Source organism: Pseudoliparis swirei, chromosome 14 (genome assembly GCF_029220125.1).
Source record: "Pseudoliparis swirei isolate HS2019 ecotype Mariana Trench chromosome 14, NWPU_hadal_v1, whole genome shotgun sequence".
NCBI lineage: Eukaryota > Metazoa > Chordata > Actinopteri > Perciformes > Liparidae > Pseudoliparis > Pseudoliparis swirei.
In genome coordinates, this window is record NC_079401.1 from 6847524 (window position 1) to 6864619 (window position 17096).

Consider the following 17096-nt stretch of genomic DNA (forward strand, 5'->3'; position numbering starts at 1 on the left):
ATACGACAGTAAATGATTTTACTGAAATAATTTGGTATCATTGCTAATTTGTTGTTAATTTCTGAGTTTGTGACCTCAATCATCCAACCGCACGAAGGAACTCTGGCTGAGAAACCTCTCATGTCGTGAAACATACATCGTTATGTTGTACGGCACCGGATAGATTATTGATCACATCGATATCTCTTCTATCGGAGAGGGATCTGTCCCCTGACCAGCGGCGGTGTGTTGAGCCTACATGAGAGGCGGCTGAGTGTGAAGCCTGGAGGCGTCTGGTGGCTCCGCTGCTTCTGGCGCGTAGTGGTAGTCCTTGTGGGGGCTGAAGCGGCGGTGCTTTGGCTTCAGGTGGAGCGGCGCATGTGGGAACATCAGATCCTGGAGAGAAGGAGGCGGCGGAAGGACTCTGTGATGGTTTGCAGGAGTGGAGAGCGACACGCAAACACACCGGTGACTTTCTTCTTTACCTTTCTGTGGCCGTGTTGCAGAACAAAGGGGGCCATGCCGTCGGCTCTCGGAGGGTAAAGCGGGTACGCCTGCAGCACCGGGGGCTCCGTGAACTGGAAGACGGCGAGAACGCGACAAAGAGAGCCGAACGGGTTGAATGAAAACTCAATCCAGTTCAAAACGACGCCTTGTGCGAGTGGATTCACAGGGAATGGAGTGTGGCGGTGGATCGGTACCTCTGGTGGGGCGTCCTCCATGGCGGGCGGAGGAGGCGGGACGGGACCTCCATCAGCCGGTTGATACAGATATTCTGACTGCTGGGAGTACACGACCGGACTGGGGGGCATCGGCGCCTGGAACAACCGAACATTCACGGCAGGTCAAATGACATTGGCAAAATGTTCCTGAACTCAAATAAGAAGGATTGCCTTCATTTCGCCTACCTGGACGACGTTCCACTGGTACTGGTTTGGGGCGCACTGGGAGAGGGTGAGGAGGACAGAAAGCAGATAAATAAAGTACAAATCCCCTGTGTTCTCGTTACATGGTGACAAGGCGACACGTCGGTGGGTCACTGGAGGCTGGCGGACCTGGTGGTGGTGATAGGCCGGTTGCTGGTAGACAGGCTGATGGGACTGAGGGAGCATCACTGGAGGGGCAGGCTGCAAGAAAACACCAAATAATCATCCATTCATCGTGGGGCTCGCTTCACCAACTGCCCTTCACATGGAGAGAAGCTAGTGAAGCACATTTACTTCAACTTTAGTTTGAATGACTTGGGTTTATCGTGGCTCTTTGAGTCCAGTGTGAGGTGGGTGTGATATGAGGGAGGACTGACCGGCCAGTGGTGGGAGAGAGGGCTCATGTTGGGGCACTGGAAGTAGGCCACTCCGTTGTGGTAGATGTAAGGAAGGCCTGCGGACGTGTTCTCACAGGACATCGGCCGAGGCACGGCGGAGTCAAGGAAGGTCACGAGGGGACTCTTGGCTGCGAAAAGAAGGACGCCACAGAACATTAGACTTTGTGTTTCAAAACCATTGCACACTATTTAGTCCCCTTGTGGCCTAGAAACCATTCGAGAGAAGCCAGGACCTCCCAGTGTGGGATCAGGGGAATGCCGAGTCGACTTACTTTGCACTAAAACTTGCTGCCTGCGGACAGCCTGACCGATGCTGAGCTTCTTGTCTTTAAAACAGACTCCTTTAGCCTTTAATATTAGGAGTCGAGGGAAGAAAATGCTGCATTAGACAATAGATTTCAGCAGATAAGCTACATTATTATTACGTGCTTTACGTTTAGTTGCAGGATACTTCAATAGACTTACATCATGAAGGATCTTCATAACATCATCTTGGGTCTCAAATGTCACAAAGCCGTATCTGTTCAAAGAAACAGAATTAGAGTGGTTTTAACCAGATGAGGGTATCCATGTGTCCATTAACGCTAAAAAATAAAGGATAGTCACCAACTGTATATAACAGTAATGATGACATCAACTCACCCCTTTGACATTCCTGAGCGATCTATGACAATCTTCACCTCTTTTACTGCTCCGTGTTGGGAGAAGACGTGTCGCAGGTCGCTCTCATTAACCTTCATAAAACACACGCACACTTACTGTTACATCAATGCTATATTTCCAGAATGAATAATTTCAGATCACTGAGCAGCCAGTAATTTAGACTAAATGTACCGCGAAGATTCAAATTGGGAGGCGACAGAACAAGGGGGCAACGTTTAGAATAAATGATGTTAAAAGACAAAAAGCAGGTGGATCCTAAACCACTTAATGTGCTGAAGTTCAAGGAACAATAACGACTGAGATGTGATTGTCAACATTGTATTAATTTAGAAATATTTTTTTACATCGTATGCCTTTATAAGCCGGTGGACAGCTGGTGGGATATGATATGAGAGAGAGAGAGCGATGGGGAATGGCGCAGCACACTGGTAGATCTTCTTTTTGATCACTAAAATGTAAACATTGGGACTCAAGTAGGATTCTGACTGCATTTGCAAAATGGAGAGAGAAAGTTATATGTCGAGAAATCAGTTATTACTGAGTCCCAGTCGGGCTCCTGTGCACGATGCACATCGTGACCAAACACTGCCGTTTGCCTGCCAGTAACTTTTATGCTCTCACCTTGTAGTCAATTCCCCCAACAAAAATCCTATTGGGGATAACTGTGCCGGAGCGGAGGGTATCGCTGCTGGGGCGGAGGGCAACGGTGCTGGGGCAGTGGGGGTAGTGGGTCGGGTTGTCATCCTGGTTCCCTGGAGGCAGCATTTCTGGGCTGGAGGAGCAGCTGCTGCAGTTCTGGAACGGACCGCTGGACGTGAGCTTCAAATGTAAAGAAGCAAACGACTTTACTCTGATCGAATCTGGACTTTCCCGCCAGAGAACTCGGACTCAGTCCTAAAAGGAGTACTTAACCCCATTTGATGTACACAAGAAGAGTTTTAGAGTTGCTGTGATGTGGATAGGAGGCTCTGTTGTGACACACCAAGCGGATGAAAGGAGAATCGCCAATCAGCTGTGACTACCACGTACTTAACCATGCATTGAAGTGCAACACATACAAACAATAAACAGAAGGCACTGGAGTCTTTTAAGTCAGATTGGGTCGATGCACCTGCAGCCTGTGACGCCAGAAGTGAGTTTCACATTGGCGAAGCGTCATGGAGGTGTAATGACTGCACTACGAGCCACTGTGGCGACATTACTGCCAACTGTTTCACTTGAGATGATTATAAATGTCTCGTTTTCCCCCATTGGCTAGCTTTCTTGTAGCTTATCAGCAAGAGAGACATAACAATGCTAATTATGACACAAACTATTTTACACTCAAAAGGCTCCACTGTGTCCATGCAGCTACGAGCTAAGCTAACTTCGATATATTTGCCACTTTTCCAACAGTAACTTATGCCGCTTTCATTTTAAATAAACTGAGCGAAACCCGTTTATAAAGTATGATTAACGAACGTGACTTAATTAGCATAACTTTGGTTTAGCTAGCGACCGAGGCGGTTAAGTCGTCACTCACCTCGTTATGGTTCTCCGCTTCCATCATCCGGGTAACTTCTGCCTCCGAAAGAAGCGTGCTGGTTATAATGACGATTTGCACATGGCCCCGATAAGTTATCGATAATAGTTGAGCTGACTGGCGGTCCCCTGCTTCGCGAGTGACCTCGACCCGAGCGACCTGATCAATGCCTCGCTCTCGCGCCGTGTGTCACGTGGAGCGGGACGTCCGGTAAAAAGTTGAGGCTAGAATTAGTCCGAATTAGTCACGTGATTAGTTAAATTTATCACCTTTCGTGTAGTAGTCAGACAATAGAAACTAAATCTTCCAAGGAGGTGAATAGCTGTATATAAATAATTGTGGCACATCAGTGGGGGAGCAATGACATTTACATTGAGTTTAATTTGTAGTCAATAATAAATTGTAGTAAATATAATATAAATTTATAATACATACTAAATGAGTGAAATAAATAATAAAGAGCAACGAATTTAAATCTGAAAGTGTCTCGTAAGTAGGGCTGCAACAACGAATCGATAAAATCGATAAAAATCGATTATTAAAATAGTTGGCAACGAATTTCATTATCGATTCGTTGTGTCGCGCGATTATTACGGCGCTCAATAAGTCACGGAGTATAAACAAAGTTGAGTTGAGCGCAGAGCGGCGCAGGAGAAACAAGAGCGGCGCGAGAGGGAGGAGAGGAACGCTGCGTTGTGAGAGCCAATCAGCGCTGAGCTGCTCCTCTGTTGATGAATCTAATTGGCTGCTGCTGCTCACGTGGCGCTGGATGCGGAAGTCATTCATGTCGTCGGAGACATTCACGGAGCTAAGTGCGCCTCCGGGTGACGTTATGAACCCAGACACCAGGGTGCTACATGTCACGACATGTGTGGCATTTCCACAAGAGTATAACATAGAAAACGTGGTAATTTATTCTGTGGCGGATAGCGGAAAATATGTTTCCATGGAGAAAGGCAACGGAGATAAGCCACGACTCGCTGTGAGCGCTGCGCGTGCAGACACCATTTAACGGAGCGGAGCAGCGCGTGCGCTCTGATCGCTCTTTTAATGAAGTATCAAAACTAAAAATATGCTAAATCACATCGTTTCTAACGTACGGGTACTTTGTTAGTATCGCTACACCGTGCAGCGTGACGGCAGCAGATGTAGCGGACTAACATTTAAGCTAACCTAACTTCCCAAACGCTGTGGACATCTGAACGCTGATTGGCCGAGACTCGACACGTCCATCAAAGATGTTTTATTGCGAAGAGCACCACTTCACATTTTTTCCGCGTCTCACTGCAATCTCAACCGCAGCGGGCCAGGTGAAAATAATAATAAATCGGAACGCGTCTCTGATATTGTTCAGGGGGCGGGGCCACATGGGGACCACTGCTCAGGAGAGGAAAGCTGTCAGTCTGTTTGTGACGGTTCATCACCATGGTGACCAGTGAACAGGTTCATCACCATGGTGACCAGTGGATCTCCAGGACCTTTCCATGACTTTAAACCAAATTTCCATGATTAAACATTTTGTGAAAACTGTCTATACGTGACAAAGTGAGAAGATGTAGTATTTAAACTAACAATGAGAATTCCAAAGCATACCGTATATATACCGTGTAAATTAAAATTTGAATAAAACAAATTTGCATTAGTTTTCCAAATATTTTGGGATTTTATTTTTTTCAATTACTTTTCTAGGCCTGCTAATAGCCATTTAAAAATTCCATGACTTTTCCAGGTTTTCCATGACCGTACGGACCCTGTTTTGAATAAAGGGTTGAAAATTAACGTTTTTTTATCCGATTAATCGATTAATCGATAGAATAATCAACCGATTAATCGATTATCAAAATAATCGTTAGTTGCAGCCCTACTCGTAAGTTATTGTTGTAAACTGGACTCAAAGCCAGATGTGTGCAGTACAGAATCCTGTCCACACGAGGGCGACATTTCTCTATGCATAGAACAATTTCTTCATGCACTTTTCAAAACTGATAATAAAAAGGAGGGCCATGGAAGTATTACTCTCTGTGGGGTTGTACAACTAAAAGCAGTTTACTTAACTCAGCACATATTGTAATTTTCACACCATCTAATTTGAGAATGTGACAATTGAAATAATTAACTTACTAACTAACAATTTACAATTACAAAAATGTGTTTTTTAATATATTTCCCTTGATATGAGTCCTTTATTCCCAACTGTTGGAAAGCTCACGAATGGCTGCTCGCTATGGGTTGATGATGAATGATTAGGTATTTGAATAAATAAATGGATGGCTGGAGAGATTTCACAGGCAGGAAACTCATCAGAAAAAACCACGTATATATATATATCCACAGAGAACAATCAGAGCTACAGCACAGCTTCACTCTCGACTCTCAAGAAGCCACTTCACATGTTGCGTACGAGCCTCACGGAGCTATAATTTCTCCATGATTGGCGACAAAGTGCCGTGAAACACTGTCATTTGCATCTTATGGCCTCCACCTCTCCCCCCTCCTCCCTCAGACCACAACAAAGCAGAACAAAGCCTATAAAGTGTCTCCAACTGAGAGAAAAGCCACCAGTAATGAATAAATAACACACGACAGGGGGAAACAGGACTCTGGAATTGTTCTCTGATTTTCTATTGAGCGGATACATTTGCAAACAGCGTTTTAAATCCCCCTATCGCTCTTCAAAAAGCTCAAGGAGCTTTGTTCTGCACATTATGGCCTGTTTTAGATCGGCTCTTTGTCGTGACGAGTTCATGATGTCCTGTAATATCGTGTTCTTGTTCTCTTTAAAAGTCGTTCCTGCGTGACCACTGTGGCAGCTGTCCCCAATCTGGCCTCGGCTGCTGGCTGGTTGACAATCAGTCAGCTGCTCTGACTGATTGTCAACCAGTCAGCAGCCGATGCTGCCCATATAAAAAGGGCAGCAGAGCTGGAGGGAGAGGAGAGGGAGCAGATGCGTTGTGTTGCGGTCTGCGCGGTGTGTGTGTGTGTGTTTAATACAATAAATATAATAAATATGTCGTCCAATGGAACCTCGTTGCGGCTGTGCTTGGGGGGGAAACCCACGGGTGACGGCTACAATCTCGTCACAACCACATATAGAAGGTTCAGCTGCGCCAGGGTCAAATGTTTGAGTTAAGAGTGTACGTGTTGAAAGCCTTTTATTAGTGGGTTTAAAAATGTAATGTGCATGGCACGGGATATTTCCTTCTATTTTCTCCCGAGCTTTACTTTTGATTTCCCGTCACTTGTTTTACCTGAAGGACTGACTCCCCGAACCGACACGTGTTTTTCTCATCTGATAATCGGGGTCATCAAAACCACGACGAGCGCCACGCCGCACGTGTGGTTTCTCTCACGCGAGGAACATCTTCTCATTCAACTCCGCATTTAGCAACAGCAACAACAAAAAAGGTTATTTCCCCATAACATTTTTTCTTTTAACTCTTGAGCAGAAATAAAGGTCAAATATCAGGTCAGGCGTGCTTTTCCCATCAAGAGCGCGGCCATTTCATCCCAGTCGGTCAGTCAGTCAGACAGTCGTGGAGACAGAGGTCGATGAAAAATGAGCCATAACAGAAGGGTTCGACTCCGGCTCTGTAATTACTCTACAAATCTCTGATTTCCCCTCCTTCATCTCCAGACTATTTATAGCCGCCGCATTCCTCTCGGAGAATAAAATGATCTCTTTGAGACGGTACAATGCCAGAAATAACAGGTTAGGACAAACATTTGCTGAGGCGTGGTGGGCCCGGCTGACCATTACTGAGTTCCACTGTGGTTTCAGTCTCCTGTTTTTTTTCTTTCTTCTTCCTCTACTTCTTCTTCTTCTTCTTCTTCTCCCCCCTCGTCCATTTATTCATCTGTTATTCTAAATGGCAGTGGGTTTTCTGGGGGAAGATGTGATGGTTCAACAAAAGACTTTGTAGTCCGGCGGAGCGCAGCGATGTCGGCCGTTGTCTCTCATTACAGGGAACACACACACACACACACACGCTCATAACACACACAAACACACACCTCCATGTCTGTGAAAACCCAGGTGACTACATGGCTCAGACCTCCCTCTTTGTGCTCCATTTTGTTTATGCTGCAATCATAGGACTCCACTAGCAAATATGATCAACTTAGACATGTGGCTTTGAGTGTGAATGTGTGTATATGCAATCACGTGTGTGTGTGTGTCTGTGTGTCTGCATGCGAGTGTGTTTAGGTCATCAGAGGGAGTAAAGCTTTCCTATCGACTGTGTTTCTTGTCAACTTTTGTTTATCATGACAAAACAGAGATCGTATGTCGCCTGTGCAGCATATCCAATGTGTTCCCACCGGTATTCATGCCATGCTGCACATCGAAACCGGCTTCATAGTAGATGGAATCTCGAGGAAAATGTTTTACCGCACACACTTGAACACATCGTTCTCCGTCTCAGCAGTTCAGTATTTGGGCAAAATAGTTCGCGTTGAGAGAGGATGGACGACGGCTATTTTGTTATATTTCTTAAAGTGACTATAGTATTGCTGGAGTGTTATCTGTTACTCTTCATTGTTGCTGTTTTGTGATATGCCTCTTTTGTTATCCCATCTGCCGTGTCCTCGGCACCTGGGAGGTGGCAGTGCAGCGGCGACACGACTCCTTTGGAGGATTCACGTCTCTCTGGAATAAAAAAACAACCCCTTCACTTTCAGGCCAGAATGTGGTTGTAACTTCACAGGTGTCACAAAGTTTTCACAGTCGACATTTTGGGGAAAAAAAAAAAGCACAAAGTGGTACTAATAAAATTATACGGCCTCTAAAACAACATCGAGTCAAACAGCTGATTCTAAAACGCCCTCGCTCCGGCTTCTCCCCGGCGGTTGTTTGCTCTTTTGTGAAAACGCTTCACCACAATGGCGTCGCATTCCACAGCGACACCCGATGATTTCTCTAAATGTAGACCTATTATTTAGGGTTTTATACGCTGAGGCCCTGGCTATAGTTAGTGGGTGTGTGCACACACTGACCTACAATAAAGTAAACACACTCAACTGGGCTCTGGCCAGTGAACTAAAAGTGAAGCCAAGTCTCCTTTTTGCTGCTTCTTCTACAACTCCCTTAATTCCTTTGTGTCGCAGGTCCAACGTGAAGTCAAGTCCAAGCTGGAGCTCGTTGTATTGTCTCTGAGACTCTTAATACAACATGTCACCTGGTTCTTCTTCAGGGGTGTGGCACTACATGAAGTATTTAGTTCTGTAAAATTGCAGAAAAAGGTTATTTATAAGTCAAGGCCGCTTCTTTTCCTTTTATCTCATGTGGAATCGGGCCTAAAAGTCCTCCGGGAGCCGAGCAGAGAAATGCCAATTGTAGCTGTTCTTATTTACTAGTTTATGCTCCATGTGACATTTTGAATAAAACATGGTTCACGGGGGAGAGCGACGGAGACCGAGGGGATGACGACTCGAGTCCTTCTGCTATCGTTTCGGTTGCGGCATCATGAATTATTTGGCAGCCAGATAACACTAATTCTGCATTAGATTCACGGCCCAGTGCACCTGCAGACTTTCACCCCCCCCCCCCCCAACACACACACACACACTCATTTGTGGCCCTGCCCCTCCTGACACCCTGTTGTTTGTGTATCGTGAATGTAGGTCAGTAATTTGTGTGTGTGTCTCTCCTTGTGTGTGTGTTTACTGTATGTGGCAGAGAATGGACACACAGTGCGCTATGGAGGTCTCCTGACACAACTACAAATATGAGTCCACACACACACACACACACAGAAAGACACACGGACACACGCGTGTGCGGGTAATCCAGCGGTAGGTCAGTTTAATATTTCATTTGGCTGACGGACGGCGTCTGCCGCTCTGTGAGCCAAACGTCATTACAACACACTAAGTGACTTAACTCTAATTAGAGCTGAAAATCTTATTAAAGCTGCTCTGCGATATACAGGAAGTGTGGCTCACCTTTTCCCATCGCTGCTTTGGGTTGCTTTTCAGGTACAGTAGTAAAGGTTCTTCACACGACATTCAGAGCATCGATACAGAAGCGGCACACGACCTGTGCGTTGTGAGTAAACAGCACAGCAGTTATCGGTAGTATTGGGAAGCCCAAATGTGTACATCACCGTATTTTATCATGAGTCATAATCAATCACTTTTTTATTTTCTTCCCTAAAAAAAAAACTAATTTCCATTTGCCTGCTAATGTAAATAATTCATGCATTTTTTTTCTTTGGATTTAAATTCCACTATTGCCGCTTGGTGCGAACTCCCAACAACAACGACACTAATATTCATCATTCAGTTATTTTCCTCGTGTTGCAACTTAGAAATATAATGCAAATATAAACCAGAGCCCTTTTCTCAGGGATCCTGTGTGTTTGGATGTGTGTGTTTACATGTATAATTTATGAACGATGAGGGAGTAAACGGCTTCCACTTTAGTAACATGCTTTTGCACTTTGATTGCATGCTTGTGTGTATTTGTGTTTGTGTGAAAGGGTGTGCAGTTCTGGTGTGGAGGAATTAACTGCCTGTTTATGTGTATTTTGTTTCATGCCTTTTGTCATTTCTCATTCTTTTGTTGGTCTGTGGTATTAGATTTTTAAAAAACAAGGTCAGTCATGAGTTTGGACGTACGGTGTTGCCGTAGGGAAGATGGATCCCCAAATGGAGATGTTGAGGTGTCGTCACAAAGGTGTAACGGAGGATGTGACCGAGAGTTGGAGATGCACTAGAAGGTGAAACGACAACAAAATAAAGTTCCATAATTCCTAAAACCACAAAACAACACATGTGTTCCAAGGCCCTGGATGTAATTGTGGGTCAAACGAGTGGCTAGTTTTTCTGAAGACAATGGAAATACGAAGAAAAACGTCGTGCCTGGTGAATTTATGGAAAGTGTCAGGTCAGAGCTGGTTAACGTCCAGAAATGGACATCTATCATTTAACTTAACGCGTCTAAGAATTCAACCCAGTCGCCAGAAATAAACCGTTGGGTTTCGTACGTTCCTGCAGAAACCACACGTTACGATGGACGTCGACGTTTCTGGTTTCAAAAATACATTTCAGAAACGCACGATGTCGCCTGCTTAATGTTGTGAAACGAATAAAAACCTCTTGGCGAAGGTTCGGGGGAAAAAATCACGGTTTGTTTTTGTGGTAGCTGTCCCCAATCTGGCCTCGGCTGCTGATTGATTGGCAATCAGTTAACAGCCGATGCTGCTTGTATAAAAGGGCAGCAGAGCTGGAGGGAGAGGAGAGGGAGCAGACATGTTGTGTTGCGGTCTGCTCGGTGTGTGTGTTTAATACAATAAATATAATAAATATGTCGTCCGACGGAACCTCGTCGCGGCTGTCTGGCTATCCTTGGTGCTTGGGGGGGAAACCCACGGGTGACGGCTACAATCTCGTCACAGTTTTGAAATAAGAACGTACATTTTTTTTTAACAAAATTGAATAAATATCAGCTGCCCTGAGCTGACCTCCTTACATATTGTTCTTTTGAGTTTTTATGTTGAACCTTTTTTTTTCTTTGACTCAAACCTGACGTCCAGCCTTTGTTTTCGGCACCTGAGCCACAACCTGTGACCCATTGACCTTTGATTTCACTCAGGACATGAACTGTGGTTTCCTGGGTCAAAGCCCTGTGTTGGTTTGCCCCGCCCTTCACCCCTCACACTCACCCTTTGTGGATTATAGTCGCTCTTCAATCAAACTCTCATTAAGGGTCAAAAATATTGCGTATCTTTTCCAACGTGGCTGTGGGAGCGATGCCACGCCATCCCACTCTCCAACTTTAGCAACCCCACCGACCGCCCCGCTCATCCACCCATCCGTTCCCCCCGCACAGCACCACGCTTCACCCATGGCGGGAGTCAGAGATGTCCTTGTTTTCTCCTCCCTCCATCCCTCGCTGTGTTCGCTCGGAACAGATGCCAGCGCTGGGTAAAGTCCAGAGGAGCCGCCAGCAGCATATTGGTTTATAATTAATGAAATTAGGGTTCGCTGTCTGCCGAGGAGGCTTCAGTCCCGGCGTAGGATAGACTGCTGCCTGCCAGGAAGACAGACGACCGGAGAGATCGAAGAGGACAGACGGAGAGAGAGAGAGAGAGAGAGACACGTGGTCGATATCCTCCCAGACAAATACACACAGAGATACAGTGGAGATAATAGAGATGAGCGCTTGTAACCAGCGAGCCACTTCAAAGCTATGCATGCCTCCGGAAACGGGGAGGGGGGGGGACATGGAGAAATAACAGCGGGACACGGGTGAGGGACCACCTCCCAAACTTCAAGACATTTATTGATGGGAAAGTCAAACCTTTTGCTCTTGATAAGTATACAGAAATAAGTACTAGAACACACGGGTCCCCAATGGACTGCTGAATAAAATAAAATAGCCATTCTATGCAAATGTAATGCATGTTAAATATTAATACTTTAATTAATAAGTTGGTACGTTTTGAATGAAATATTTCACATTTTGTTGTGTGCAGATTATTTGACATTTATCAGTCCTCAACCAGAAACCTGCTGTAAGAAATAATGGCCACGTGGACACAGAAGACGTGACAATAAGAAGTCTAATAATAGAGTGCCGCCTGCAAAAAGACCTGTTTTTTTCTTTTCTTCTTTCACAGCGGACATTTTGACTTGTCACAGGAGGAAAAAGCAAAGGTGTCGCAAATAACATTAACGGCGGTTTTGTTCTATTCAAGTGTCCCCAGTCGGACATGACAGTGTGACAGAGAGTCAGCGGGCACAAAACCACGGAGCAGCTTAATGGAACTCACTCATTGTGTTATTTACACCTCGGCGTTCCCTGCTCTGACAGGTCAACATGTCTCCTGTGAAAAGGCCCTTTGTGTTTGGTCTTCAGAAAGAAAGTTACAGTGTGTGTGTGTTTCTGACAGAATAATGCACAAGCAAGGCCAGTTTTGATCCGTGCATGATGGTGCGTTAACGACAGTGATCATGACACACACACCAACATACACACACACACACGCATACCTTATTTTAGTCCGGAGTAAATCCAGTTAGAGTGTTGCAATCCAGCGGTAGCCATCGCTGCCGACCCACCTGAGTGTGGGACACGATACCGCGGCCGCCACCAGAGCACCACGCACTCGTTTGACCTTTATTGTGCCTTTTTTTAAATTTCTTTTCTCCTCAAGGTCAAGTCTCCATTGCAATTGCTTATTCTTCGTGGGTGGATGTGAATGTTTTTTCCTTGACTTCTAACCATGTGCTGCGCCATGCAGCCCTGATCACACACCATCATATGACACGTGTACGCTTCTGCTCTACGCTGCAGCATCGGTTTTGTGGCTTGCCGGCTCTTCGGGGTCGAGCTCTGGATATCAAACTTGCAACACCAATCTGTGCAGCCACGATGCACATAAATATTTCAAAAGTGAGAAACAAAAGCAGACAAAGGGATTTGGGGCTCGCAGAAGATTGGGTTCACGTGCAGACTTCCTCTGTTCTCCGTATCTGCCGCACCAACTCTCTCCTTCCTCCTGCAGACCTGAGACTCTCAGGCATCATGTTTATAATGCAACTTGTTTTTCTCAAACCTTTTCTGTTATGACATTTGTATTCGGTCACATTATACACAGGCCGCCATGTGGCCGGCTGGCAACGCAGAACCACTAATTGTTGTAATTGTTAGCAGGCTGCAAGTCTATGCTGCCCGTCTGAAGGTTTGTATATGTATTTGTATCCGTGAACACACTCATCGGTGTGTGTGTGTGTGTGTGTGTGTGTGTGAACCAGTGTGTGTATTGATTTGTGTGCATGTGTGATTACTACTCCCTCCTCTCTCTATGTTTACATCCCAGTTAAGCTTCAAAAACTCATGGTTAGATATCAGATAGACAGACGAGGGGAAGGAAGGAAGGCAGGAAATACTGAAAGAAGGAGACGGGAAGGAGAGAGTAAGGAAAAGCACACAAAAAAGGCATTTTAGGAGTCACAAAGCACACACACACACACACAAGTGCTTATTGGAATTCGTATCACTCTTGTGTCATTGCGTTAAATATGAAAGGGGGGAGGGACGGGGTGAGGGGGTGGGTAGCTTAGCCTAGCATAAAGAGCTAAATCTGCCACCAATGAACACAAATGTCGTCGTCCCCGCGAAAGAAAGTCGAGAAACAGTTCGACATGAGGTCAAAACTTCATACTTTTAGATAATATCGTGTTTTTTGTGCAGATTAAGTAAATTAAATAGCTCCTAATGAATAAATAAAGTGTGGTCACTTGAAAACAAGTCCAAACATATTCCGTCTTGTGCGAGGGAGACGGGGAACCGGGCCGACAAGCGGCAAGTGGGGCGCTGGCGTGCAGCGGGCCCCGTGGCGGGCGCCGTGGAGGAACAGCCGGTGTTAATCCAACCCGGTGACGGTTCAGCAGGCTGCAGTGGGAACCAGTGGAGGAGGGAAGGAGCGTGAAATCCCCGACACCTGGTGGCTCTTTCTGCACAAGAGTCTGCAGCTGGTGAGTAGAGCCCACAGCCAGCCGGCCAGCTGGGCTTCCTCGACGGCTCCGCTGGCTTCCACTGAGGTTACACAGGCCTGCCTGAAGGGTACAAGAGGTCACCTGGGGTCACTTATCCACCTTATATGACATGGATACCACGCACGCTGTCGCGGTGATCTCGGACTCTGTTTCAAGAGCTTTTTCACTCGTTATATTCACTTCTTTATCAAATAATATTTAAAGAAAAGTGGTTGGTGGTGTTACCTTTATTCTCAATGGGTTTATTAATATTGTGAAAAGTTGCTATCAAACTGGACCTTTTCCATAAGATTGTGTTGGATTTCCCCAGTGGTGGATGTGCTGTGCAATCCAGGGTGGTGAAGCGAACTCACTGTGCAATGACACGATTATTTACAGAGTGTGAATCGAGCCACGGCTGCCTTACGTAATGACAGAACTAATCGCTCATTGCCTCTCATTTGAAGCTGGTCAGGAGGCCGGAGCTGCGTTCAAAGCTCAGGGAGGCATCAAGAGGTACGGCGCTGTTGTTCATACAATCGCTTTAGTTTTAACGCCATTTCATACAAAAGATATCAGATTTATTTGTTGGTGGTGAAGGGAGAGATGAGTCCATTTTTTTACCTGATGGGTCGGCAAACAGAAGGCATCGGTACTGAATGACTGCTTTGCTATACTCATGAAGCAATTTAATTTAGGATTCATACATTCATGAAGCCTCGTCTCTGGTCACGAGCAGGGTCCTCAGGGTTTCAATAGGGGGCCCGGCACACTCCCCTGTGGGACTCCACCACCCGATGATTCCAGAAGTTGGGGATGAAATGATGATGAGGCTTAATAAATCATTCATTGTTTGCAGAGAAACAAACCACATGAGAGACATCAATGAGAAATCTTAAAACAGAGACTTAACACTCTAATTTAGTTTTCAATTTACTTGCTGGATATTTTTTTAATATACTTAGATGTCAACAAGTATAGCTTTTTACAGCTTGAAATAAATGGAACACTAAATCGTCAGATTCCAGACTTTTAGAAGCCGTATTAGTCTTTAATTGTTTTTATTTTTTCTCTTGAAGGGTTCTGCTTTGAAATGTCTTTTTGGGTGGTGTAAAAATGTTACTGGCTCAATGTAACGCGATTCAGTGGCGCCCATCAAAACCTGCTGGTCGGCCACGAATGCACCAGAGCCGCTTTAATGAAATGTTTGTTTTTTGAGGAGATGTGATGTGGTTGTTTTCTGACTCTTTCATCTTCGGGTGTTTTAGGAGTGTTTTCACCATCTGTGTGTGTGTGTGTGTGTGTGTGTGTGTGTGTGTGTGTTTCAATCATATTTTGAATAACATCTAAATGTCTAGTATTTCCTAGGTTCAGCTTCTTTTCAAACCAGTTACCTTCTACCAAGTCACTTCTTTTATTTAGTGTATTCATGGATTTGGGATGTTGTAAGTTGCGTTGCGGGACAGAGTTTGAAAAAGAAGCAGCTATGAGTTTTACAACGGATAAGCCTAAACCACTTCATAGTCTGTTGAAGTAAAAATAAAGGATAACATCTTGCATTGCGCAATCAGCATGGTGGGTCAGTGCTGAACCAGGAAGCTTATAATGCTTAAAACAGACTTTAACTTTAGATAATAACTTTAAAATCCCCCTTTGTTGTCCCTTCTGAATCAGTGGTTTAGAGAAAACAGGTTATTCATCTCCAGATATCAGCACTAAAGCTAAAATGTTGGGCAAAAGTACAAAAATAAAACCAAGAATGTAAAACAAATGATAATACTAAAGTGCTTAGGCTTGTCTTTTATGTCACACACACACACACACACACACACACACACACACACACACACACACTGCCACGCGATGGCTTTACTGATTACGTTTGTTGTGTTCAATGGTGTGTAAAATGCTGCCACTGCCTGTTTATCAGAGGGGCAGTGTATGTGTGTGTGTCTAGGTGTGTGTGTGTGTGTGTGTGGGCGCGCTAGCAAGGGATCACAGGTGTGTTTGCGAGCTCCACAGAGAGCCTCCTCTCCTCCTTATAACCCCTACGCCCCCCACCCTGAGCATCCTGGGTAATATCAGTGCACCGAGCACCTGCATCCCTATTCCACAACACACACACACACACACACACACGCACGCACGCACACCTCTAATGGCCTTGGATCAGCCTGCCATACGCCTCTAATAGCCAGCTGTGTTAGCAGCAGTCCAGTGGACCGTACCAACACTCACTGATGCAGTTGTAATATTATGTGAGTTAACTGATGAACACGCTAAACAAGGACACGCTGTGCGTTAGCCGTGATCTCCTTCAGCTAAACTCGCATTTAAAGACGCGCCGCTCATGTACAGGCCGCGTCGCGGGCTCCCGGCGGGTCATCCCTCATGTTAAATTCAGTTGCTTTTTCTCCACGTTTTAAACCATCTAATGTGACGTGAAACAGGAAACAAACAAAACGAGTTGTTTATCCTCCGCTAAACGAGCAAAATCCACGAGATTAGCCCTCAAAGTCGAGTATGAAAAGCGTTACGATACGTGCAGCCGGGGCTTTGTAGCCCACGCTCAGTTTACCACGCACGCAACGGGACATTAATGCATCTCCAGCTCAGAAGTGCTCTCAGTAGAAGGGCTGTTTAGCTATTGTTGTGTATTTTTGGCCATCGTTTCTATCGTAACGTTGTTTATTCAAGGAGCGCGGTGTTCAAATCCTTCAACGTTTGTATATTTGAGGGGGAGAAAATGGATTCATTGGACGTTTTTGATAAAAAACGACTTATAGACAATGGAAAGTGCTCGAATTTAACTTATTGTTACGAGCAAGTCATCAAACAATGCTGTGTAGGGGGTCCTTGAATTTGATGGAATGGGAGGTGACTGCTTATGAAGCGCGGCATGGACCACTGAAGCCAAACACTGAATCGACTCGCGGCTGTCGAACCGCGTCAAATTGTTATCAGCTGTCCACGGCAAAGCAGAGGAGACGAGAGTTCACCACGACTCGGAAATGAATCGAGTTTGTAACGATTGCCAGAGCCGCAGATCACGTGAAAACGACGGCGTGCGAGCCGTGTGTCTGTCAGGAATAAATCGGGGAGGCTACACGGTGCCTGATGAGAAAAGGA

The 17096-nt window shown here is 45.4% G+C and overlaps 1 protein-coding gene across 1 annotated transcript; it reads right to left on the bottom strand.

Annotated features, from left to right (window-relative positions):
- Positions 1-234: 234 nt before the first annotated feature.
- On the bottom strand, positions 235-3512 carry LOC130204802 (protein boule-like). Its single transcript, XM_056431769.1, has 11 exons — positions 3489-3512; positions 2588-2785; positions 1946-2037; positions 1769-1823; positions 1576-1651; positions 1283-1431; positions 1036-1106; positions 888-927; positions 681-797; positions 465-557; positions 235-375 (listed from the first exon to the last, which is right to left on the bottom strand). Exons 1-11 carry the CDS (start codon positions 3510-3512, stop codon positions 235-237), a joined length of 1056 nt encoding a protein of 351 aa, XP_056287744.1.
- Positions 3513-17096: the final 13584 nt, after the last annotated feature.

Bases quoted from the DNA above. Each gene is read 5' to 3' on its own strand.
- LOC130204802 (XM_056431769.1), bottom strand. From the start codon at position 3,512: ATGGAAGCGGAGAACCATAACGAG. The intron at 2,038-2,587 runs GTGAGAGCATAA...TGTTTTATGAAG, and splicing joins TTGGGGGAATTGACTACAAG to GTTAATGAGAGCGACCTGCG. The intron at 376-464 runs GTAAAGAAGAAA...CCTTCTCTCCAG, and splicing joins TGCAACACGGCCACAGAAAG to GATCTGATGTTCCCACATGC.